This window comes from Prionailurus bengalensis, chromosome A3 (assembly GCF_016509475.1).
Source record: "Prionailurus bengalensis isolate Pbe53 chromosome A3, Fcat_Pben_1.1_paternal_pri, whole genome shotgun sequence".
Classification (NCBI taxonomy): domain Eukaryota; kingdom Metazoa; phylum Chordata; class Mammalia; order Carnivora; family Felidae; genus Prionailurus; species Prionailurus bengalensis.
Genome location: NC_057354.1, coordinates 90,702,523 through 90,727,623, shown reverse-complemented (window position 1 = coordinate 90,727,623; position 25,101 = coordinate 90,702,523). Strand labels below are relative to the sequence as shown.

Sequence of the window (25,101 nt, the reverse complement as noted above, 5' to 3'; positions counted from 1 at the left end):
ATGTCCTTGGGCTGCTGCATGCATGTGTGTGTGACCTTGGGGCTGGGATGGCCAGAGGAAATGGCAGCCTTGGCTTTCAGAGTTCCTTTGAGGGATGCAGGGACATCAGGCTCAGTACCAGGCTCAGATGGCACTCATTAGAGATGATTTCTGCACCTATTTGCCCCTCTCCCCACTGCCTTAGGACTTCTCATCAGACACTCCAAACATTTGACTGAATGTAAAGCAGCAGCATGGAGTACAGCATTTACTGGATTACATTACTGGGTTTTCAGCTCAAGTTTGGGGGCAGTGGGAGGAAACACTGGGAGGCTAGGTGAAAGTACCAGATGAGATGATTGGGCAAGGAGGCAGGAGGCCAGGGAGAACAGTCCTGAGTTGGAAAGCCTGATAGTCCATGTGCCTCCCTCTGGGTGAGCACTGCCGTGGATGCCCACCCTCACACTGCTCCACTAGTCTTTCCCTGCCTCTTCCTTCTTCTGGTGGTGTGCTTGAGGCCCAGCCCTTGCAGACTTTCATCAGCCATCATTGAATGGGGCTCAACTGTGCTACCCCCAGACTCTTTTGAACTCCTAAGTCGCTGCCATGACCACTTCCTCACACCAGCCCCTGCCTTGGGCTTGTGCCCAGGCTATCTCTGACGTGCATGTGCCTGTCTGACCTGTATGTACTGTGCTGTATGTATGGTTCTGTGATTTCCTTGTTGCCAATTGTCTCAGGCCCTTATGACCTGCATGGAGAGCTACTGGATCGGGGCAGTGGGTGGGGAGAGGAAAACATCTTTTCAATTCCTGGTTGTTAGTGGGTCCTCATTTTGGAGTCTTGCCATGGAAGAGACCACATACTGGTACTTGCTCTGAGGTCCTGGCTCAGGTGGGAGTGGAGATGTGAGAAGGAAAATCATGCTGTAAAGGATGCTGGACCAGTTACAAGGTCATAGAACAGTGGCTTCTTCCCTTGGTTTTTGTCTCCTGTTGGGGCTCCCATCTTGCCTCAGGCCCCTGAATAGAGAAGAGCATGGACCTGCAGTCTGATATCGTTGGAGGAGTTCTCATCACAGGCTGACCTGACCTGGGCGGGGCCTGAGTCATGTCTGAATGCTGGGGTTTTGGCAGCTGCCTGGGGAAATGTGGCAAAGCCCAGCATAGACTTCCTGTGCTGGGATACGGGGCCTTCTTTGCTCCTGGTGCGACGTGCCAGTCAAATAGTCAAGTCCATAGCCAGATCTTCCTCTCCAGTGGTCCTCTCATAGCAGACCACTTAGCCCAGGGCCCTGCTCTCACCCTGCGGGGAATGGAGAGCTAGCACTAGAACCAAAAACAAAGGAACTTTGAAGGGGAGGACAGAAGAGAACCCAGATGTCTCTAAAAGGTGTCCACTCCCTTCTGGAAGGCCTTTAGAGACAGGCTTTAATCCCCCTTCAACCAGGGGAGGGTTGGGATAGGAGCCAAACTGTCATTAGGGCTACTGCTGAATATTCCCCAGGGTTTCTTAGTGTCATTGTTGCCCCTCAGAGCGGATGCTGTCACAGGAGGGGTGTTCTGGGTAAGGGCGTTTTCTTGTGTATGTAAAAGACAAGTGGAGTTGATGGGCTGTGGGCAGAGGGAAGTGTATGACAGAGGCTGAGGGAGCAATGAGGCTCCATGTCCCTGCCCAGTCATGCCCTGGCCCCAGAGAGTACCATTTCTGGGATGGCCCCTAGCCCAGTTTCTTGGAGCAGACTCTTGGGGATGGGGTGGGGGAGGGAAGGGGAGGGAAGAATCAGAACCTGTTCTTTGGAAGAAGAAGCAGGGCGGGTTCTGCGCAGGACTTTATCCAGTCATGTGGGGGAGGAGGAGCCAGCAGAGCCTGGCGGTTGCTAGGTGACCGTGGAGCAGTGGCTCCACCCCCACGGATCAGAGGAGGGTGGGTGCATGACGTCAGGTGGAGCTGGTGCTGCGGCCACTGAGGCTGCCATCAGCCTTAGCTGGTGAACTGGGCCTGGCGCCTCTCCGGTGCCTGCCGGAGCCAGGCTGACCCACTGCGCACCTGCGGGGGCTTCTGCGTCTGAGCCACAGCCATTTGCAGGCTGGGAAGCAGTCCGGCAGAGAAGCTGAGGCTGCATTGTTGGGATTTGATGCACTAATCTCCTGTCTCCGCCGCCTTTCCCTCTGTTCGGTCTTTTTCCCTCCCTCCCTTCGTCTGTCCTTCCTCTGTGTGTTTGTCCATCCTCCTCTGTCCCTCCTTCTCTTTCCTCTCCTGGCTTTCTTTGGTTTTCTGCAATGATGAGACAGGCACCGACAGCCCGAAAGGTACTCTTGCTTGCTCTGGTCCTGCTGCCGGGTTGCCAGGGCAATGGTGGCAGCAGGCTGCTGGGGTGGGGGTGGGGGCTGATTGACTTCATCTGTCTACCTGGTTGGGGGAGGAGGGTGGGGTTGAAGGTGGGGGGCAGGGAGAGGTGTGTGTCACTGCCATGCCCCACACGCTGGAAATTTGCTCCCTGCTCTGCCTGATTTGGCCTCTGACTGAGTGTGTGTTCTGGGCCTTGTACCCAGTAGCCTCACAACTGTGGGGTTCAGGCAGCTTTTGCTGCAAACTGCCTCTGGGAGTTTCCTGCGAGAGGATTTGGGAAGCAGGTCCCTGTGTCTTCATGCCTTTGGCAGGACTACCTCACCCTTATCCTTTGCTAGGATGCCTCTTGGTTGTACTCCCAGCATCCCTCCCCCACCAGGGTGTGTATTAAGGGGCTTTCCCAGGGTGGGATGGGGACCCTAGAGGTCTTTGACCCTCAGCTATGGAGGCTAAGCTCAGGGTAGAAGGGGTGGGCGTTGGTCTCCTTGGACTCAACGTCTCCTAGAAGCAGGGTCTAGGCCAAATCTATCTTTGCTGGAGCTATGAGACTCTGTGTAGCAAGAACATAATTTGGGACTCAAGATTAATCATGTGTTTTAGTTTAGGGCAGTAGTTTATTTATGCTGCTGCCCACCTCCATGTCCTTTCTTGCAGCTGGGTGGGGTTACTTTGCTGAGCTCTGGGCTTCTGGTTAATGCAGTATTCATGGTTCTGTCACCTGAGCCCTCTGCCCTAGGGATGGAGACTGCTGCAGGATCTGGCCCTGGGGAATGGGGTAGGGTAGAGAGGATGGCTGCCTTAGGGGCCTGATCCCCTCTGCTGGGGTCGTATCCCTCACTTCTGGACATCTAGCATCACTCTGGTCACACAGTATTTCTAGGGAGTCTTCTGTAGAGTCTAGCACTTAAAGGAAAGGGCTGACCTGGGAAAGTCCTTGGGAGTGGTGGGTGGGTGGGGCCTCTGGCTCTGGGCTGGAGTGCCAGAAGGACTAATCTCTGGGGACCTCTACCAGCTGCTGCCTTTGGTCTCCTGTGGCTTAGCCTAGGAGACGGGGATTTCTGGGGTATCCAGGGTGTTCGAAGGGGTGAGGTCTGCAAGGGTTGGGCATAAGTGGGACAAGGAGCCAATGGGGGAACAGGAGTTCCGAGTTCTTGGCGTGGGAACAAGGTAATTCACTGGAGGGAAAAAAGGACGGGGTGGGGATGGGAGTGGGTAAGCAGCTAACTGTAGCCCCATTCCTGGTACTTCTTCTGCTCTCATTGCTGTCCCTTTTGCTGTCTGTCTTTCTGCCATTATCCTTTCTTTCCTGACTACTTCTCCTCTGGCTCCTGTTGCCTGTCCAGACCACAACTCGGCGGCCCAAGGTGAGAAAAAAAAAAAAAAAGCCTCTGTACAAGCCACTGCTGAGTGTAGACACACATTTCAGGCATGTGCATGTGTGTGGGCATGTGTATGAGCAAGTAGAAGTTGGTCACGGTGCATCCTGGGTTCTCTTTTTCAGAGGAGTGAGGGGACTGAGGGTAGTGACAGGCCTCTCCTGCAAAAATGACTTCTTAGGAGAGTGTATGGGCCAGTAGCCTGAATGCAAAAGAGATATGAGAGTGGTTGTGGTTAATCAGGGCTGGCTTTCTTCAAAAAGGGCATTTTGACCAGTTTTGATGCATGAATGGGGGTAGAAGTTGGAAAAAAGGTAAAGAACTTGGCAGTGTCAACGTCAGGGGATAAGGAGCTGGGGGTGTCTGTGGGTAGCATGTGGTCTCTGAATGTCAGCCCACCAGGAATGCTTCAGGGCTCAGTACTTCAAGGGAGAGCACTGGACAGGCCTGTCTGCTCCAGGGCCTGGGGCTTCAGAGAGCTCCTCTGCCTCAGCCCCACAGGGCCTGGGTAGATACTGCCTGATTAGAGCCCCTCTGTCTTGCGGGGAGAGAGATGACAGAAGGTTGGCTGTACTGATCGTGTTTCAAGGGGGAGCCTAGGAGTACAACTTTCAGTCTGGCCCTTTTACCTGCAGGGTCCCCTAAAGTAGACCAAGGGAGGGAGAATCAGCTCAACTTCCAAAGAGTGGGATACAGAGCTTGGTACCTGCACTCCTAGCCCAGAATGCTCTGGGAACATGGAAGTTAGAGAACAAGCTCCAGTTTGTTCTTTTGCTCTGGGAATGACATTGGGGTAGTTTTTCTTCCTGGGGGAGGAGGGTAGAGGCCCAGAGCAATGATAGGACTGGGAGTATTTGGAAATTGCCAGAATGATCACAACTGGGTCACAGAGGGAAGGTCTGGGGAGTAAGGGATTCTGCTGTAAGTGGGTAGTGCCAGAGCTGGGAGGAATGTGGGGTCAGTGCCAAGGGAGGAGCATTATAATCTTATGTCTTCTTCTATCACTTCCTCCCTCTCCCCTCTGCCTGCCTCCCGCCTCCCCCGTCCTTTGTCACCATTTCTGACTTTGTCATTTTTCCTCTCTCCTTCACTTTGCTTCTCTGTTCTCACTGTGCTTTGATATTCTCTCTCACTGTCTTTTTCCTTCTCTGTCTCCTTCCCTTGACATATTCTCATATTCTGTCTCTCACCACCCCTGTTCTTTTTCTGGTCTGCCCCTGCCCTCTCTGAATAGCCCACCCGCCCAGCCAGTACTGGGGTGGCTGGGGCCAGTAGCTCCCTGGGCCCCTCTGGCTCAGCATCAGCAGGTGAGCTGAGCAGCAGTGAGCCCAGCACCCCAGCTCAGACTCCCCTGGCAGCACCCATCATCCCCACACCGGCTCTCACCTCTCCTGGAGCAGCACCCCCATTGCCTTCCCCCTCCAAGGTAAGGACTGGGGTTGGAGTGAACAAGAACCAAGATACAGAGGGCGCCTATGACCCTGGGAAGGATCTTGGAAATTTTCCAGGGTTGGGGGAGACCCAGAATTTGGATCAGCAGGGTGGGGACATAGCATATGGTTAGCCTGTCATTGACTTGGCTACCCTTTCTTTCTTTCCTTCCACACTTGCCCCTTATGCATTGGTCTTTTCTCAGATGTTTGTATGCCACTTGCTTTTGACCCTGGGGCTCTAGAATGTTGTTTGCATACAGTCTTGTCCCTTTGCTCCAGCTCAACCTTGGTGGGAGGAGGGGGAGGCTGTGCACCCACTGAGGGGTTTCTCCTTTGTAGGAGGAGGAGGGGCTGAGGGCCCAGGTACGGGATCTGGAGGAGAAACTGGAGACCCTGCGGTTGAAACGGGCAGAAGACAAGGCAAAGCTAAAAGAGCTGGAGAAACATAAGATCCAGCTGGAGCAGGTGCAGGAATGGAAGAGCAAAATGCAGGAGCAGCAGGCGGACCTGCAACGACGCCTCAAGGAGGCGCGGAAGGTGGGACTTGGGGTGAAAGGGGCTGGCTGGGGAGCTTGGGACCCAAGCCACTGTACCAGTAACTGGGCCAGAGCCTAGAACATCCAGTGAGAAGGGGCACATGAGGCATCTCTCTGCTTGCACTCCCACCAACCTCCATTCCTCCTTAGGAAGCCAAAGAGGCACTGGAGGCGAAGGAACGTTACATGGAGGAGATGGCTGACACTGCTGATGCCATCGAGATGGCCACTCTGGACAAGGAGATGGCTGAAGAGCGGGCTGAGTCCCTGCAGCAGGAGGTGGAGGCATTGAAAGAACGTGTGGATGAGCTCACCACTGACTTAGAGATCCTCAAGGCTGAGATTGAAGAGAAGGGTAAGGGGCCAGGAGCTGCTGGGGGCCAAATGGTGGGGTTAGAACTATGTCTGAAAGTGTTAATGGTCTTCCCCAGGCTCAGATGGGGCAGCGTCCAGTTATCAGCTCAAGCAGCTCGAGGAGCAGAATGCCCGCCTAAAGGATGCCCTGGTGAGGTAGGATCCCCTCCCTGCTTGGCTCCGGAGCTCACTCTCCTGTCCCCAAATGTATCATAGCGCCCATTGCCAGTGATGTGGACACACACTTTCTCCCTTCTCCCTCCCCGCTTCCCCATAGGATGCGGGATCTTTCTTCCTCGGAGAAGCAGGAGCATGTGAAACTCCAGAAGCTCATGGAAAAGAAGAACCAAGAGCTGGAAGTTGTGAGGCAACAGCGGGAGCGTCTGCAGGAAGAGCTGAGCCAGGCGGAGAGCACCATCGATGAGCTCAAGGAGCAGGTCTGGGGACCCCAGCGTCTGGCCCAGAGGACCCCTCTCCCAGGTTGGTGCCTCTTTTTTCTAGGTACCTTTCAGCAGCCCTTTTCTCTGTTCCCTCCATGTAACACAGGTGGATGCTGCTCTGGGTGCTGAGGAGATGGTGGAGATGCTAACAGACCGGAACTTGAATCTAGAAGAGAAAGTGCGAGAGTTGAGAGAGACTGTGGGGGACTTGGTAAGAGAACAGACCCCAGATTTCCCACCCCGATGGAGGGTGTTTGGAAGACGCTTGCTGAAAGAGGGACTGACACAGGACCTCTTTGAGCAGGGTGTGCGGTGAGTGGCCCCACCCTGACCTTCTACTCTGACTCTGCTTTTCCTTTGCCTCTACTGCCTTGGCACCTTCCAGGAAGCGATGAATGAGATGAACGATGAGCTGCAGGAGAATGCGCGCGAGACAGAACTGGAGCTGCGGGAGCAGCTGGACATGGCGGGCGCGAGGGTTCGGGAGGCCCAGAAGCGTGTAGAAGCAGCCCAGGAGACTGTTGCAGACTACCAGCAAACCATCAAGAAGTACCGCCAGCTGACCGCCCACCTTCAGGTGCCTCCGTACCCCCTGCTGTCCACTCATGATTGCCCAGGGCTCCCTCCTGCCCCAGCTGTGCCTCATTGTCTGTCTCTGCCCCCAGGATGTGAATCGGGAACTGACAAACCAGCAAGAAGCATCTGTGGAGAGGCAGCAGCAGCCACCCCCGGAGACTTTTGACTTTAAAATCAAGTTTGCTGAGACTAAGGCTCATGCCAAGGTCAAGAAAATGGATAGACCAGAGAGTGGGGAGTGTTGGGGCATCCAGCCTGGGTGTGGCCGTAGGCTGATCTGGCGTGGGGTCCTGGACTTCAGGTTGCTGGAGGAGGGGGTGCTTTGTGTGGTGGTTTGGAAGACTCCTGAAGCAGGGGACCTGGTGGAGCAAAGCATGGTGGCTCTGAGACTCTTTCCAGCCTGGCTGAGAGCCTGCCTCCCTGTCCACCTCACAGGCAATTGAGATGGAATTGAGGCAGATGGAGGTGGCCCAGGCCAACCGTCACATGTCCCTGCTTACAGCCTTCATGCCAGACAGCTTCCTTCGGCCAGGTGGGGACCATGACTGTGTCCTGGTGCTGCTGCTCATGCCTCGTCTCATTTGCAAGGTATGGCCAATCAATCTAATCACATGTTCAACAGGAATCTGTTGAACTTGCTGTGTGACAGGCATTGAGGATGCTGAGCGAAGATAGCAGCCAGCATCCCTGCTCATAAAGAGTTTATGATGTAGTGGAGGAATATAGTCAACAAAGTCGCAGAGGAATGTGTATTACAGATGGTGGGTTTTGATGAGGAGGTAGCTTCTTTGAGAGAGCACGGTCTGGGCTCTGATTTAGATGGGGTGGTGTCACTAAAGGAGTAACATTTGAGCTGAGACCCAGAAGATGACTAGGAACTAGTGGGGGAATAATTGTCAGGATAGAATTCAGGTAAAAGGGTAGCAGGAGCAGCAGGAGCTTTAAGGCAGGAAAGAGCTTGGGCCCACTGGCTCCACATTCCAAATCCTCATAACCACCAGTAATCACATCATTATCTTTTCCCTGTGTGAGACTCCCTGACTATCTAGGAGCCGTTTCTGCTTTTCTCCTCCACGTGTGTCCATGCCCCCGACGCAGTTGCTCAGTTTTGTGTCCTGTATTCCTGAGTCTGTGTTCTCCATCCTCTTCTCTGAGCCCCAGGTCCCTGGTGCTTCTTCCCACAGGCAGAGCTGATCCGGAAGCAGGCCCAGGAGAAGTTTGAACTAAGCGAAAACTGTTCAGAGAGGCCTGGGCTCCGAGGAGCTGCAGGGGAGCAGCTCAGCTTTGCTGCCGGGCTGGTGTACTCACTGAGTCTATTGCAGGCCACACTCCACCGCTATGAGCAGTAAGTGATCCCTGGCCCCACTCTAGGGCCGCAGGCTGAGATTGGATAGAACCGACGTTGCCTGGCAGGCCTTGGCCTCAGAGGACCCTTCTCTGGTCTCTAGCGCCCTCTCTCAGTGCAATGTGGACGTGTATAAGAAGGTTGGCAGCCTCTACCCTGAGATGAGTGCCCACGAGCGCTCCTTGGATTTCCTCATTGAGCTGCTACACAAGGATCAGCTGGATGAGACTGTCAACGTAGAGCCTCTCACTAAGGCCATCAAGTACTACCAGGTCTGGGGCAAGAGTTCAGGCTTGGCATAGGAGGGGGGGAAGGTTTTTCCTGGTAGGGCTGTTGGCAGCATAGCCAAGGTTGTCTGTCCCCAGCTGGCTGCCTATGGCTTGGCTTGCTCTTAGAGGAGCTTGCCTGAGGATGCAGTTCCCTGGGGGTTTCAGATTCTCCTGTACCTCTGGAGTCCCATGATGACTGGGGCTCCAGTTACAATTTGGGAAGAATTCTCCGTCCTTCCAAGACCTAAAGATTGCCTGTTGCTTTGTAATTTCCCCTCAGCATCTGTACAGTATCCATCTTGCTGAACAGCCCGAGGACAGTACCATGCAGCTGGCTGACCACATTAAGGTAAAGGTTCTGGGCCAGTGGTTGAGCCCCCTGTAGATATCAGAAATGGAGGATATCAGATCAAGAGATCTGGCCCTCAAGAGGTGTCACATAAGACTGGAACAAGGTCAGATCAGGGAAGCCAGAGAACGAACATCTTTATGGGGGTCAGTGGAGGGTGGGGACTTCTTAGAGATGGATGGTGATGGTGCAGAAGGGCTCCTGTTGGGGGCTGACAACCACATGCATCTATCCTTACAGTTCACCCAGAGTGCCCTTGACTGCATGAGCGTAGAGGTGGGACGGCTGCGTGCCTTCTTGCAGGTGAGAGCACAGCTCAATCTCTTGGACCTCCTCCTCCTTGTTAACCCCCGCCTCCTCACCTCCAGTCCTAATGCTGACTTGGTTCCCCGTCTGTTTCATATTCTCTGAGTAGGGTGGACAGGAGGCTTCAGATATTGCCCTCCTGCTCCGGGACCTGGAAACATCATGTAGTGACATCCGCCAGTTCTGCAAGAAGATCCGAAGGCGAATGCCAGGGACAGATGCTCCTGGGATCCCAGCTGCACTGGCCTTTGGACCACAGGTTTAGGGCAGCGATGGGGGGAAGGAAAGGAAGCTGAGTAGAACCAGGAAGGGCTTAGAGTGTCAAGATCTGGATCTGGTCAGGGAACAAGAATGGTTTTAAGGTAACTGGGAACTGTGGTGCTGGACTCCGGGTGGGCTCCTGACTCTGGGCTGTTGCACAGGTGTCCGACACACTCCTAGACTGCAGGAAACACTTGACGTGGGTGGTGGCTGTGCTGCAGGAGGTGGCAGCTGCTGCCGCCCAGCTCATTGCCCCACTGGCAGAGAACGAGGGACTGCCTGTGGCTGCCCTGGAGGAGCTGGCTTTCAAAGCAAGCGAGCAGGTAGGCCTGGACGGCAGGGCAGACATGGTGGGGGAGTGATATGGCCAGTGTGGGATTTTCACTACTGCCCTTGACTCCTGTAGATCTACGGGACCCCCTCCAGCAGCCCCTATGAGTGTCTGCGCCAGTCGAGCAACATCCTCATCAGTACCATGAACAAACTGGCCACGGCCATGCAGGAGGGAGAGTATGATGCAGAGCGGCCCCCCAGCAAGGTGGGTGGGGAGCTCTGTGGAGGGGCTTCAGGGGCTCAGGGGAGCAGGACTTGGCAGAGCTGCTGCTGGTTGTGGAAGGACTGGGAGGCGGGAGCGGGGAATCCAGAGGGCACCGCCCTGCTTAGAAGGCAAGGTTTTCCCTGTGCCCAGCTCTCTCTGGAAGGAGAATGTTGGTGACCTCCTCTCACTACCCCTGCCTCTGCTCTTGCTTGACCCCTAGCCTCCCCCAGTTGAGCTGCGGGCTGCAGCCCTTCGTGCAGAGATCACTGATGCTGAAGGCCTGGGCTTGAAGCTTGAAGATAGAGAGACAGTTATCAAGGAGTTGAAAAAGTCACTCAAAATCAAGGTGAGGGTGTAGGGTAGGCTCAGGAGCTAGGGGGCTGGGAAGTATGCTGAGGTACAGGTCAGCACTGAGTGTTGGGGATCTCCTGGGGCTGAGACGGGTTGAGGGTTGAGGGCACCTGTGATCAGTGTGGGGAACAGCTGTGGGCCTTTAGGAGCTTTCTGGTTCGTGCTCTGTCACAGGTCCCTGGGGGCCCTGGGAGGATGTAAAGGAGGGTGTAAGGGAACTGGACACTCTGACCTTCGCCAGGGGGAGGAGCTAAGTGAGGCCAACGTGCGGCTAAGCCTCTTGGAGAAGAAGCTGGACAGTGCTGCCAAGGATGCAGATGAGCGCATTGAGAAAGTCCAGACTCGCCTGGAGGAGACCCAGGCACTGCTGCGGAAGAAGGAGAAGTCAGGCACCTTCCCTGGGCCCCTGCTTATTCCACCCCTCCACCCTGCCAGCCAGTCTCCCTCCTAACTCATTCCCCTATCCAGGCCCTAACAGAGTGAGACTCTCCCCAGGGGAGCAGATGCCATCTCCTTTCCCCACTGCCAACACCATTGTGTCACCCCAGTCATATCATGTGCTGCTCCTGGCTCCTCACCAGCAGGGCTATTCCAAGGACCTGTCTGGACTGAGAAATGGGGACGGGGCTCTGGGGAAAGGGCATTGCCCAAGCCCGGATTTCTTTTTCACAGAGAGTTTGAGGAGACGATGGATGCACTCCAGGCTGACATTGACCAGCTAGAGGCAGAGAAGGCAGAGCTAAAGCAGCGGCTGAACAGCCAGTCGAAGCGCACGATTGAGGGGCTCCGGGGGCCCCCTCCCTCGGGTATTGCTACCCTGGTCTCTGGCATTGCTGGTGGTGAGTGCAGTGGGACAGGCACCATTGGCGCAGAGGAGATTGAATGGCCTCTCTCCTGTCCTTGGCCTCAGTTTGACTTCTACCCGCCTCTTACTGGACGTTCAGCTAAGAATGTGCTCACCCAGTTTCACTCTGGCAGTTTTTCAACCAAGTTTTTACTTCTCCTGAAGATATGTGCAGAGGCTCCCCCCGCTCCCCCAGCCCTGATCAAGGTGGGGCATTACCAACTTGTCAGTGGACCTCAGAATTACCATAACAGTTAGACTCTAGCATATGTCCCTTTTGGACCTGCAGTCTGGCCTTTCTGTCCCAGCCCTATATCCCAGAGGGTCATCAGCCTGCAGCAGATTGGGCTAACTCTGCTGCCGTATCCAGCCATGCCTGGTTCCTGCACTTGATTGCTTCTCTGCTTACACTTTGCATTTCCCCCTACTGAATTCACATGGCTTTACTCCATGGTGTGGTTGTCTGTCCCGTTGCTGACTTCTCCCACTTGGGGCTTGTGTACTGACCTCTGCCTGGTCTCCAGTGTGGTCAGGGCTCCTTACCTGGAGTTTTTCTGGTTATTGGGCCCAGGCTCCCCAGTTTTCCTGGATCATGGAGGTGGCTACTGCCATGTTAGTTCTCATCTGCTCTATAGTTTTTCAGTTTCTTACCTCCAAAAGACAGACTTCTTCCCTAAAGCCCTCAAGATCTCTAGAGCTCCCCTGCTATGCCTGTCTTGTCACCTGGCCTCACCTAGGGTCTTGTTCTCATCAAAGCCCCCCTCACTGGTGCCTCTTGATCTTGGGAGGTGACCAAGTACCTTGTTGACTTTGGACTCCTGTGGTACAGTGGGCTCCTGTTCTTTGGGGAAGGGGTCTCCAGAAGTTACCATGTTGTGTTGTTTTAGCACAGGCTTTTTAAACAGATACCGGTTCAGACTTACAAAATTTCCCACCAAAAAGAGTGTCTTTCGCCTCAGAACAGTGGGGAACCCAAGGAGCAGGAATGTGGCTGCATCTTCAACTTCAGCTTTTCTACTGTGGGAAACAAGGGTGCAGACATCTCAGGGACTAGGGAGCAATCCCCTCTGCCCTTCTTGGAGATGGAATATGAGGCAGAGAGGCTGGAACGCCACATGCCCCAAGTGCTTCCTCCACGCACACCCCCACTGCTGTTCTTCCTTATGCTCTGCACCCTGTCTCATGGCCTTATTCCTCTTAGCTTTCCTTCACACGTATTTGCTCGTACCCCAGATGCAGAGGGCAGAGGCAGGGTCTTATTAGAGGAGGAGTGATTAGGGTTTCCCTGTAGGTTGTGACCAGCATTCTTCTGGTGTGACCTCTTAGCCCCAAATTGTCTAACTCCTCTCTCCTCTCTTCCTGCTCCCCCATGGGCTATTCTGATCACAGAAGAACAGCAGCGAGGTAGAGACCCGCCCTGGTGGGGGGTTACCGGGGCTGTGAGAACCCACCCTGGTGAGGGTTACCAGCCTGGGGGAGCAGGATAAGGCTCCCCCCTTGGGAGCAAGCAGGACTGGAGGTGGGAGTGGATAAGGAGAGGGGTTGAGTGGAGATGGGGCCCATCTTCAGCCCTCTGCACTTGGAGCTGATGGCATTTGTCTTGGTACACACAGGAGGCACCCCCGGGCAGGCACCAGGGTCTGTTGCAGGCCCTGGGCTGGTGAAGGATTCACCCCTGCTGCTGCAGCAGATCTCTGCCATGAGGCTGCATATCTCCCAGCTACAGCATGAGAATAGCATCCTCAAGGTGAGTTGTTCACAAGGAGGACTGGGGTGCAGGTGGAGCCCCCCCTGCCCCATTGATGATAGATGGCAGGGCCTTCTGTCACCTCTCACTGCCATTCCTCTTCTTTCCTTCACAGGGAGCCCAGATGAAGGCGTCCTTAGCAGCCCTGCCCCCCCTGCATGTGGCAAAGCTCTCACCCCATGAGGGCCCTGATAGTGAGCTAACAGCTGGAGCACTGTATCGTAAGACCAGCCAGCTGTTGGAGACGTTGAATCAACTGAGCACGCACACCCACGTAGTAGATATCACTCGTACCAGCCCTGGTATGGAGCCACCAACCCCTGAGATTAATAATATACCCCCTCCCTTTGCCCCAGGGATGTAACCCCTACCCAGGCAGCTGCCATACTGTAGAGGCTCTTCCTGGCATTGCTTTTTGGCCTCAGTGTTCAATTTGCTTGATTTACCCATTACGGACCTGCTCCATGAGAAGGTCTAGTATCTTCACTTTCTGACTCTTAATCCAGTATAGCTGCCTGCTTGGGCCTTTGTGGGCCTCACTAGCCTTCCCTCCCCACAGCTGCCAAGAGCCCGTCGGCCCAGCTCCTGGAGCAGGTGGCTCAGCTCAAGTCCTTAAGTGACACCATCGAGAAACTCAAGGTTAGCTCAGACCCTGCCCTTCCTCAGTCTACAGAGTTTGCTTCATAGTGTTCCCTGGTGGAATCCTTAGCACATTTGTTTCCACAGGCACTCCCATATTTCCTTTGAGCCCAGCCCTGTGATAAGAGGTAGAGGGCAAGGTGGGGTTCCTGCTTTGGAAGCTCACTGTCCCAGTGCAGACAGAAGACAGATTCTCATCAACAAAATGGGTTGAGCTAGGATCATCTTGAGAGTGTGTGGTTTGGGTGCAGCTTCTTCAGTGCGGAGATCACTGTGGGGTAGAATGGTTGCGGATGGCTTCCCAGGGGCCGTAGAATCTGAGTTGGACCTTAAAGGATAAGGATCTGTAAAGTAAGGATATTGGATAGGGATGGGGTTGGAGGTGAGAGCAAAAGTATGATGACAGAGAGGACCAGGTCCCTGCCCCCTGATATTAGTGTCCCTGTGAAGCCAGGGAGATACTGGGCTAGCCTGTGGGGGTCCCCTAAATGAACCCTTGTTTCACTCCTTGCCAGGATGAGGTCCTTAAGGAGACCGTATCTCAGCGCCCTGGAGCCACGGTCCCCACTGACTTTGCCACTTTCCCTTCATCAGCCTTCCTCAGGGTAAGAGGGAGTATCGGGGGGAGGATGGGCAGTATTGAGGGCTCATGCGGGTCCTCCCCCTCTCCTCCAGAATATGAAGAGGGCTTTGGGGTCTCAGGTCCAACAACTGCACATCCTGAGTTGCCTGTCCAAGTCTTACTTATAAGGGACTCAAGAGTGCTTGCAGTGCTTCCAGAAATTCAGTATTTTAGCAGTTAAACATCTACGATTTTTGACACCAGGAGAGACTCAAAACTCCCTTGTCAGACTATGTACCTCAATTCTGATTTGAAATATGTGGTCACCATAGTTTAGGATCCTCAAAGCCTATCTCACAGGGACTGCCTTAGTCTCCATGCTCAGAGGCCTTGTGAGTGGCACACAGCTCAGGTGACCTCTTCCCCTTGCCAACTCCCAGGCCAAGGAGGAGCAGCAGGACGACACTGTCTACATGGGCAAAGTGACCTTCTCGTGCGCAGCTGGCCTTGGACAGCGACACCGGCTGGTGCTGACCCAGGAGCAGCTGCACCAGCTTCATGGTCGCCTCATCTCCTAAGTGCTCCTTCTCCTCTCCCACACCCACCCCTTGCCCCATCCACTTCTACCCTCAGCCCTCCTGGTGCCACTCTGCCTGATGCACAGCCACCTCAGTTAGTCCCCATTGTAGAACCGTGTGTGTACAGCTGTTCCTGCCCTACTCAGCTTCACTTCTGCCAGTCAGTGCCCTGCTCCTGCCCCTCGACTTGGGTTCCCCTATTTCCATTCCCTGGCCTCTGCCAGAATTTGCTGTTCAGCTGCTCCCTCCTTCCTGAGGGGCCTCAGGGCATGTGGGGGGTAGGCTGAGACCCCACCACCAAAGGTTCAGTGAGGTCCCCCTGATAGAGGACTTCACCCCTTGATTAAAGCAACTTCTGCTTCAGTGCTTTCTGTGTGTTGTTGGGAGTGGGACTTGGGCCTTTCAGCTCAGAGTGGGAGTGGAGAAGAAGGGATGCTGAGGAGGCTTTGGCTGTGCCAAATTTGAGAGACCGATAGAATGTTCACGTGCAATAAGTTACTGTGAACAAGGGGGAAAGGGCTGGACCAAGGGCTTGGCACCTAAGTTCATCTTCAGTTAGGAGAGCTGGGACTTAGCCTCAGCTACCCAACCTCCATGTGTCTCTCAACCAGTTCCTGTTGACGGCAGAGGGACCTTTCCAGATGCAAACTGGGCCATGTTATTCCTTGCTTTAAATCCTGAAATGTTTCTTCCAACTAAAATGTAAAATTTAGATAAAACCCTGAAATAGTTTCTCTAAGTATCTAGAGTATAAAATTTGAATTCACTAGAATAGCACACCTACTAGAATAGGCTGTCTATGATTTGGGTCCTGCCCACCTCTCCATCCTCTTGTGGGGCTACTTGTCCACATGTGCCTTGTGGTCTAGCTTTAGTGAATCCCTACAGTTTCTTTGCCACCCTGTGCTCTCTCAGACTCCTTTCCACTGCTCAGAATGCTAGCCCCCTCCTGCCCTCTGCTCCACCTCCCTGCCCCCATCCCGCCTCAGCTGACATCCTGTTCATGTATTAAGACCACTCTGACATTGCCACCTTAGGGAATCTCCAATTCCTGTTGCTTGTTAGGTGCTCCTCTTCTGGACGGAGCAGAGAATATGAACCTTTTTTTCCAGATGTGCTTGGATTTAGTTGTTTTGTTACTTGGCAAGGTTTCTAATCTTTAGTCTGTTTCTGAATCACAGCATGGAAAGAATGATACCTTACAGGGTTGCTGTGAAGGCTAAATGAGATAATGCACATGGGCTTCTAGCACCGTGCCTGGTGCACGGCAGGCTTTCTTCTCTTCCCCAGCACACACACCTGCAACACTGCTTTATGCCAGGAAGCCTCTCTTTCCATTGTAATCGTTAGTTAACCCATCTGTCGCTCACTTTAGACAAACTGAGAGTTCCAACAAGATGTCTTTTATCTCTTCATCCCCCCAAACACAGGAGAAGAGTACATGTTTGGGGAAGAGAACTGTGAGTTTCATTTTGAAAATGAGTTTGAGGTGCTTGTGAGAATGCCCGAGTGCAGATGGCCATTGGCAGTTGGAGCCAGCTGGGTCTGGAGCTTAGGAAAGTCTAGGTTGGAGATACAGGTAGGGGAACGAGCTGTGTCATTGGTGGTTGGAGATTTGGATGAGGTGTAGTGTCTTAGTTCAGGTTCCTCAGAAAATCGAGCCGGAGGCAAAGCTGAAGTGCTAGTGCTTAAGGCAGCTGCAATCTCCAAGCACTGAGATGGAGGAAGAGGATTGAGGGAAGCTAGGCAGGGAAGAAAAAGAAATGAGGTATGTTTTTAGGAGTTGGCCGCTGCTTCACAAAGACACAGCTAACCCCTTGCCTGTGTGTACCGTCTCTGGATAGACTGTTGAGAAACACTGTGCCCAGCTGGAACATTCCATTGGGATTGATGGAAGGATGGAGAGCAGATTCACCTCCTCTTCTTCCTGTGTTCTTTTGTTGCTCCAAGTTTTCCCTCCCTCACTTGCTGGGATTGCATTACTTGACCACCAGGAAAGCCGGATCCCATGCCCTGCAGCCATCCAAGTCCTGAAGTAGTGAGGTGAGCAGAAAGGCACTGGCCCAAAGGACTTGGTCAAGGCAGAGCAAGCAACTGAAGGCCTGGAAATCAGGTGAGGCCTCAAGTCACCCGAGGAGAGTGTCCAGGGCAGGGGGAGGCAAGAGCCCGGGGCAGTCCTGAGTGTTACAGAGCCTGCAGTGGAGCTCAAGGGAGCATCCATTGGAGAAAGGTCCCCAGAAGAAGTGTCACAAGGCCAAGGAGGAGAGGTAGTCAGCAGGCTCTGATACAGCTCAGAGGTCCTGTGGGCTGCATTCTGGAAAGTAGCACCTGATTCTCAGATGCCTGATGAGCTGACCAGAGCAGTCTTGGTGGGATAGAGGGAGCAGAAACTGGGGCATGGTGGCAAGAAAGGGGAGAGAGCAGCATGTGTGCACTGTGTCCCAGTGTTCAATCGTGGAAGCTGATGCAAGCATCACTACAGATGGTAATGGGAGCTCCTCATGGGGCCCAAGAGGTTTCTGGAAACTGGGATGTGATGATGGGGTAGAGAAGCCTAGTGAGGCACCCTGTACCAAGGATGGAGCACAGCATGGGAAGAACCTCCTTTGATGCATCCACTCAACTCCCAGTTGTGCCATGAGAACCAGGCAGACTGGCTGGCGATTGGCAGGGGCAGGGTATAAACAGTCAATTTTGTCACCTAGGAACCCCTCTCTTTTTGGGGTTCTTGGGCAGATTCCTAGGGTCAACATCAATTTCCCCAACATAGCAGCTTTGTGAAGTAAGAATAAGGCTCATATCCCAGCTCTTCCTCTTACAAGCTGTGTGAATTTGGGCAAGTTGCTTAAGCTCTTGTTTTCAGTTTCTGTATCTGTACTGAGGCTAATAGCACCTTCCTCAGGTGGTATTCCTTCCACAGGTAATTTCTAGGGGAAGATTAAATGAGATACCATGCTTGACACAGGTACTCAATAAAAAAGGATATTTGGGAGAGGCTGAAACTGAATAAATGAAATATAAGTAGCCATGTTCCTAAGACATACATTTATGACATAAATAATCATATTTTGGGTCCCAAGGGATAGGCAGTCCTTGGCGCTCAGCTTTTAGCTTGTTTTCATGGTCTGTTACCATCTTACTTTCTGCCGTCCAGGTACTGTTTCCTCCTACTCTTAGCAGGCCAAGACTGAAGGAGAATCAAAGGTTTGTGGCATTCTCCCTCCCCACCCCAATTTGAATTTGCTCTCTTGGTTCCCATTTTCTGTGCTACCCCACAGTGGGGAGCAGGAATGGAGGCAGTACGGAGACTTGAGTCTCTGCTGGCTAATCCTAGGACACGTGCAAGGCCCCAGAGCTGACTGTGCCCTACCCAGCCTTGGAGCTGAAAGTGAACCAAGAGCACGTGTGCTCCACAGCTCCAGGTGCCCAACTGGGGCAGCTTCAGAGGATGGAATACCTTTACCCCTGTCAAGTAGGCCCAGGGCACCTGGAGAACATGGGACCTGAGGGTGAGGGTTCCTCCTACCTTCCTGTGGGTGTTGTGATCCATGTAGTTCTCTCCAATATGTATGTTGAGAAACATGTCGTTCATCCAGGCTTCTTTCATCTTTACCACATGTGCAAGCTGACTGACACTGCTGCTCCCAGGGACAGATGGCCGTTACTGCTGAGGTGCTCAAAGGGGTGGCCTGGGACGTTTGGCTTCCATTCCTCTCCGGAAGCCTGGGGAGTTTGGGAGTGAGACCTGGACTCGTCTTGTTTAAATAACTGGTGTCGGAGTAAATATATGTCTGTCACTCTGTGTTTTGTTTTGTTACTTTTTATTATGGGAAATTTTAACATTCAAATGAAGAGCATAGGGTATAATGAAGCTCCACTTGCCTGTATTTACCATTTCATGACCATTCTTATTTCCTCTACACTCCTTCACTCTTCTTTCTCCCCAGATTGTTTTGAAGCAAACCCCGGGCATCATCTTACCATTTCATTTCAAAGTATTTTAGTATCCCTAAAAGATAGTTCTTTTAAAAAAAAGAAACTACAATACCATTATCGTGCCCCAAAACTGTACTTCATCAAATATCCAGTGTTCAAATTTCCCTGATTGTATCATAAATGTTTTGTTTTACAGCATGTATATTTGGGTAAGGTTCAAGGGAAAGACAGCACACTACAAATAGTTGTCTCTTGAGTCCCTTATTCTAAATTACCATTATTGCACCAATATATGCTTTATATACTTTAAACTTTATTTTTAATGTGTCAGCAATTTATACACGTATTATCATCTTGAGAACACAAACAACATAACATGGAGGAAGATTGAGAACATAGGTTCCCAGTACTTAGTCACTAATGATTGTGGAGAGTTTCCTTTTAGGCTTCTCTTTTTTTTCTTTTGAGAGAGTGAGAGAGCGAGCGTGCATGTGTGAGTGGGGGAGGGGCAGGAAGAGGCAGGAAGAGAAAGGAAGAGAGGGACAGAATCCCAAGCAGGCTCCGCACTGTTAGCACAGAGCCCAGCATGGGGCTCCCATCTCATGAACCGCAAGATCATGACCTGAGACGAAATCAAAAACCGAATGCCCAACTGACTTAGCGAACTAGGTGCCCCTGTTTTCTATTTAAAATATTAATTTAAAGATGTCCTGCCATGGCTCTGCAAGCATAGAGCTGCTGGAAGGGGAGTACAATGAAAACAAAATGGACCCAAAGTTAGGAAGAGATAAAGAAGCAGAGTCAAGAGAGAATAGACGTTGAAACTAAATATAAGGATTTCCTCCATTCAGATTGCTAGCCTCAGTCTTCACCTGGGCTGCTGGAGCAAAATACCACGGATGGGATGGTTTATTGGCAACAAACATTGATCTCTCTCAGTTCTGGAGGCTGGGAGTCTGAGATCAGGGTGCCAGCAGAATGAGGTTCTGGAGAAGGTGCTCTTCTGGTTGCAGGCAGCTGACTTCTCAGACCCTTACATGGCAGAAAGTAAGTAAACTCTGTGGCCTCTTAGGAGGGCACTAGTCCTATTCATGATGCTCCACACTCATGACCTAATCACCTCCCACAGACCCTACCTCCAAATACTGTCACATTAAGGATTAGATATCAGCATGGATTTTGAGGAACACATTTAGTCCATAAGGGCATCCAAGTAAGTGCTAAGAAATTATATCTTCCAACCCCACCCTCACCCTAACAGACAATCTTCAGATTGTCCTTTAATTAACCAAATTGATGGGCCCCATTCATCTGAGAAGGAACAACCTCCTCACAGCACTGTACACGGAAAGGGGGGCAGAGGGAAGGAAAAGTGGTGGGACGGCAACCTGCTTTTGAGGTTCTCTAGGTGTTGGGTAGTAGAGCCTTCGCTTTGGGAAGCCTGTCAATTAGCTGGAGCTCTGGCCCTTCAACTTTATAAATGATGCTGTAACATATTTCTACTGAAGAACTGCAAGATTCACCAAAAAATGTTTACAGAAAGGGACCAGATACCCAGGCAGTATGGCAACGTGGGTATTGATCATGAGCTGAGTGCTTTCGAACTCTCTGCTCCACAGGTTAGGTTAGAAACTCCAAACCCATGACTTTTGATTGAACAATGGGGCCAATACCAAGTGAAGCTTTGCTTCACGTGCGACAACAGGATGGAGCTACAAGAAAACAAACACTTCCGTAGAATATAACTGAGAAGCCCCTTGAACTTCCTTCAACCAAGCCATACCTACTGGCCAAAGATGTTGTGCTTTTCAACCGACAGAGGATAGTGGAGATGCCATTGATGCCACCTTTTACCATAGGAAGGGACATGTGAATGTACAAGAAGGTGATGGAGCTGCGGTCAGCACTGGATGCAGTGGATGCAGCAGGATAAAGAAGGATACAGAGCAGCGCCAAGAAAGGTTAACTTTCTCCATCCCTATCCCTGCCCAAATTCTGGATTTATAAGCACTCAGGTCATTCTATCCACTTTCAGAGAATTGGCTTAGGGGAGAAAGAAATGCGGAGATTTTTTGTCTCCTGAAATTGCTAAATAGGACTTCACAAAGAGGTATATGAGAGTCTGAGATGACGAAAAAATTTGAATTTAGAAGGTGGAGAATTTTATAGGCATTCGAGTCACTTCTCCCTGGGCTGCTGAGCCGTTCACAGTAAGCCACAGGTATGGTAAGTCCCACTGTTCTCTCCTTGTTAGTGAGCAGGAGACAGCAGATACATAGCAAGTAACATAACAAGTATGATACCAAATTACATAAACCAGCTTGCAATGGTAAAGTTAAGAAAAAGACTGTCCAGTAGTTTTAGTTCTGGGACAGAGAAGGGTTTCCAATGTAAAGATTTGTGTCCCCAGAGTCATGAGTCCTTTTTTTGTTTGTTTAATTTTTCATATTTTATTCCTAGTATTAATAGGTTAAGAAAGTAGAATTTCCCAATTATTGATTTATACTGTTTATAAACACACAAAATGCTCAATTGCACAAATAGTGATATTCACTGATCTCTTTAAATGTAATTTCAATCCTTATTTTGAGTGTAATAATAATTTAATACCTAAACACACACAAAATATGTATATCCTGAACTACAGGAAGTTGAGGAAGTGGTTTCCATAAACCATATTTGATTTTAATCAAGTACACATTTTCACAATCAACAAGTGCTAACAAATATGTTAATAAAACACTACCCCAAATGCTTATTCTGGCATCAGCGTTTTAAGCAATTCCATTCCAACTACTGATAAAAACATGTATTTTAGAAGCTTTAATCTGATCCAGGAAAATGAGTTCTACAACTTGACAAATATTATTGTCTAAGCCCCAGAGCTTTTAAGTCAAAAAAGCCTTCCAACACAAGCATTCACGTGAAATTTAGTTTCTCCCCAAAATCACTTGCTATCTAAAGAAAAGGACATGGAAGGCAATTATCTTTTTTTTTTTTTTTTGAAAGTTTATTTATTTTGAGAGAGAGAGAGAGTGAGCGAGCATGTGTGTGAGTCAGGGAGGGGGAGAGAATCCCAAGCAGGCTCTACACCCAGTGCATTAGATGCTCAACCAACTGAGCCACCCAGGTGTCCCTGAAGAAAATTATCTTTTAAGGCAGATAAACAGTAGTACAAAAGACTATATTCCCATATCATCTACTTAAGAGAAACACAAACCAGTTTACTATCTTTTGTTAAATTTTTTATTTAAATCCCAGTTAGATATTAGTTGCAGGTGTACATTATAGTGATTAAACCATTTAGTATCCTTAATAATCTGTTAGATTACTCTTGTCTAGGAACTTGGGTTCAGGTATCACAGGGTAAAGGTGACATTTAGATTTCACATATTAAACAGCTATAGTAGGGGCAGCTGGTTAAATAGTTACATATTTATATATAATATATGATAACATTAAATAGTTATAGTAGGGGCTCAGTTGGTTAAGTGTCTGATTTCAGCTCAGGTCATGATCTCAAGGTTTGTGAGTTTGAGCCCCACGTGGGGTCTCTGCTGTCAGCACAGAGCCTGCTTCAGATCCTCTGTCCCCCTCTCTGTCCCTCCCCTGCTCGTGCTTCCTCTATCAAAAATAAATCACTTAAAAAATAAAAATAAATAGCTATAGTATAAGCTTACAATGGCACAAAGTCATCTAATATAAGTACTACTTCATCATTTAGATAGTCAAAAGTCAGAAGGAACTGTGTGGTTTGCAAGATAATTTAACTTTCGTGTGGTCATTAAAACCCAATGAGTAATTCAAGTATGGTATTATCAAAGCAGGCAATTAAAATCTCAAATATCACTCTAAAATTGAAGACATGAAAATTTTGTGTTTCTCCATCTTTCAATTACACGGACCTTACTGTAGAAAATATTCAGTTATTATATATGGTTTCCACACAAGATACTGAAGCTTCATAAATTACAAAAAGTGTCAAGATCCATAGTAGGCTTCGTCAAATTATTTTCCAGCTCGTTTCAAATTTTCATTCACAGTAATCACGAGTAATCTTAGCAAACTTACCTGGGTCCTTTCATATCAAAAAGATGAATCCTCAACTTGTACTTGTCTTTCATTTGACATTCCCTTGTGCGTCGTTTCAGAATGAACTCTATGGCAATGTCTTCAAGAATATGCACTGTCTTAGTGTAAGTATTCCGATCATCCGGGGTACCTGGGTGGCTCAGTTGGTTGAGTGTCTGACTCTTGACTTTGGCTCTGGTCGTGATCTCACAGTTTGTGAGATGGAGCCCCGTATGGGTCTTGGCACTGACAGTGTGGAACCTGCTTGGGATTCTCTCTCTCTCAAAAATAAATAAACATTAAAAAAAAGTATTCTGATCATCCACCAAACAAATGCATTATATATTGCAATTCCTTAGAAAAAGTCTTCTCTGTACCTCCTCCATTTTCTTCATCAAACACGGGGTTTTCTATCCTATCTTTTCAAGGTCATTTTTATTCTTCAAATCTGTTCTTGGTGTTCTGCCAAGGCTATTCAGTCCTGGACTTAGTTGGATGGCTGTGGTGCCAGGTTTGGAACAGAGCTGGAAGCAGTGCCAAAGTCTCCCCAAGTCATTTCTCAGAGACTGGAGTTGGCGTTATGACAAGAATGGGAGAAGCCTAGGATATCTATGTCACTGCCTCCATGGTTAGATTTGGAATGGGTGGTGGGGGCAACATGACTGCTCGTGGCAACCTCTGAGGATGGAGGGGGAAATAGTGACTTTGCCTCCAGGTGGGGCTAGGAGTAAACTTAAACTCCCAGTGCCTAAGTTTAGTAGTCCTGGGCTTAGAAACATATCATCTCTTGGTTGCAATGTTACTATTACTCAACTTGGTGATCTGTCCTTCCTTGAAGCCCAGATCCAATTTGGGATGAATGTCTAGTTCTTGAGATTCTTTGGACATCTTAGATACTTGCTTTACCTACTTGAGGTGATTTTGCAGAAGGATGTTAAAGTCAAAGGCATCACCCTGATCTATGAAGTAAATGTCAATGAAAGCACTATGCCCAGTGTAGTCCCAGAACACAGTAGAAGCTGGAATCTGCCCCTACCTCCTCATCAATGGTAAGATATTGTTTTCTATTGGTGCCCAAGCAAGGAGCTCCTGTGATATTTTATACTTGAGTTGATAGGCAACCTTTCATTTTGAAGTGATTTGGAGGTGCCCAGGCTAAGCAGGCTGGCCCAAATTCCAGCCTGTGCCTGCTGTAGGAGGCCCTGGGCAAAATCTGGTAGATGTTGACATCTAGCTTCATACACAGGTCAAGTCTTGTATTTCCACCTTGCTGCTATATTGGCCCTGCTCTCCATGCCTGTTAAATCTCTTTTAATCTCTAGGTTCTTAATTTCTTTTTTTTTTTAAGTTTATTTATTTTGAGAGAGACAGAGTGTGAGCAGGGGAGGGGCAGAGAGAGAGAGAGACAGAGAGAGAGAGAGAGAGGGAGAGAGGGAATCTCAAGCAGGCTCCACACTGTGAGTGCAGAGCCTGACACCGGGCTCCAACCCACAAAACCGTGAGATCATGACCTGAGCTGAAATCAAGAGTCAGATGCTCAACTGACTGAGCCACCCAGGTGCCTCTCTAGGTTCTTTATTACTTGATTTTTCCATATAATTTATTTGTCAAAGGAACTATTTCTCAGAGTCTGAATTTAAAATCCATTCTCATGGTGTTAATAGGTTCCTCTGCCTTTCACATTTCCTATAAATTGTTAGCTTTTCCTATAAATCACAGCTGTGATTCTCAAAGTATGATTCTCTGGCCACCAGCACCAGCACCACCTGGAAACTTGTAAGATATGTTAATTCCTACCCCACCAGAAGGGCTGGCCATCAAAGCCAGCATCCCATGGCCTTGGGAGGCTTAGCATCCCATTTTTGAAGTCATCAGTTGAAGAAACAATGTCAAAACAACTGGGGTAGGGAGGGGTAAATTATTGGTGAGGTAGTAGTTGGTCTCTTGATGGGATGGCATGCAGGTATTTCTAGGTTTCAATCAATGACAAATTTCAAAACTTTTTTTTGCATCATATCAAAACAAATGGAATGGTAGACTTATGGTTAAACAGTTAGCTTAGTTGATTTAATGTACTGTGAAAACTGTATGACTACTGAGGGTCCAAGTTTCCCTGCCTTTCTTGGAGAAGTGAGAGGACAAGTGTTCACTAGGTTATCAAATCTTGACACTTTCTAGATGACAAGGTAGCTCAGATATGGAAGACCCTCTCCTGGAGTCTTAGGTCACCTAGGTACTTAGCAGCTGAGAACACCTGGT

At 50.2% G+C, this 25,101-nt stretch overlaps 1 protein-coding gene, 1 long non-coding RNA gene and 1 pseudogene across 18 annotated transcripts in view; 2 read left to right on the top strand and 1 right to left on the bottom strand.

Annotated features, from left to right (window-relative positions):
* DCTN1 (dynactin subunit 1) overlaps positions 1-15,198 on the top strand; it is a 31,127-nt gene extending 15,929 nt beyond the window's left edge. For 3 of the 17 annotated variants that reach the window (XM_043603734.1, XM_043603730.1, XM_043603728.1), the window contains 27 exons: positions 2,274-2,291; positions 3,675-3,695; positions 4,942-5,133; positions 5,480-5,677; positions 5,827-6,031; positions 6,108-6,186; positions 6,308-6,467; positions 6,577-6,681; positions 6,856-7,047; positions 7,136-7,252; positions 7,482-7,634; positions 8,231-8,391; positions 8,495-8,663; positions 8,941-9,009; positions 9,250-9,312; positions 9,425-9,574; positions 9,738-9,899; positions 9,983-10,114; positions 10,335-10,460; positions 10,707-10,849; positions 11,138-11,304; positions 12,699-12,713; positions 12,923-13,056; positions 13,172-13,358; positions 13,616-13,695; positions 14,211-14,300; positions 14,698-15,198. In XM_043603734.1, coding sequence (XP_043459669.1) covers positions 2,274-2,291; positions 3,675-3,695; positions 4,942-5,133; positions 5,480-5,677; positions 5,827-6,031; positions 6,108-6,186; positions 6,308-6,467; positions 6,577-6,681; positions 6,856-7,047; positions 7,136-7,252; positions 7,482-7,634; positions 8,231-8,391; positions 8,495-8,663; positions 8,941-9,009; positions 9,250-9,312; positions 9,425-9,574; positions 9,738-9,899; positions 9,983-10,114; positions 10,335-10,460; positions 10,707-10,849; positions 11,138-11,304; positions 12,699-12,713; positions 12,923-13,056; positions 13,172-13,358; positions 13,616-13,695; positions 14,211-14,300; positions 14,698-14,835 — 3,426 coding nt within the window. In that variant the 3' untranslated portion in view covers positions 14,836-15,198. Of the gene's footprint in view, positions 1-1,918; positions 2,292-3,674; positions 3,696-4,941; positions 5,134-5,479; positions 5,678-5,826; positions 6,032-6,107; positions 6,187-6,307; positions 6,468-6,576; positions 6,682-6,855; positions 7,048-7,135; positions 7,253-7,481; positions 7,635-8,230; positions 8,392-8,494; positions 8,664-8,940; positions 9,010-9,249; positions 9,313-9,424; positions 9,575-9,737; positions 9,900-9,982; positions 10,115-10,334; positions 10,461-10,706; positions 10,850-11,137; positions 11,305-12,698; positions 12,714-12,922; positions 13,057-13,171; positions 13,359-13,615; positions 13,696-14,210; positions 14,301-14,697 lie in introns of those variants that run through there. The other 14 variants (XM_043603738.1, XM_043603729.1, XM_043603740.1 and 11 more) reach the window with 10 other exon arrangements.
* Positions 15,199-19,309: 4,111 nt separating this feature from the next.
* On the top strand, positions 19,310-21,355 carry LOC122497042. Its single transcript, XR_006301017.1, has 2 exons — positions 19,310-19,818; positions 19,901-21,355. It is a non-coding gene; the product is annotated as an uncharacterized LOC122497042 (long non-coding RNA).
* Positions 21,356-23,317: 1,962 nt separating this feature from the next.
* LOC122467089 lies at positions 23,318-24,672 on the bottom strand (annotated as a pseudogene).
* Between the last annotated feature and the right edge of the window lie 429 nt (positions 24,673-25,101).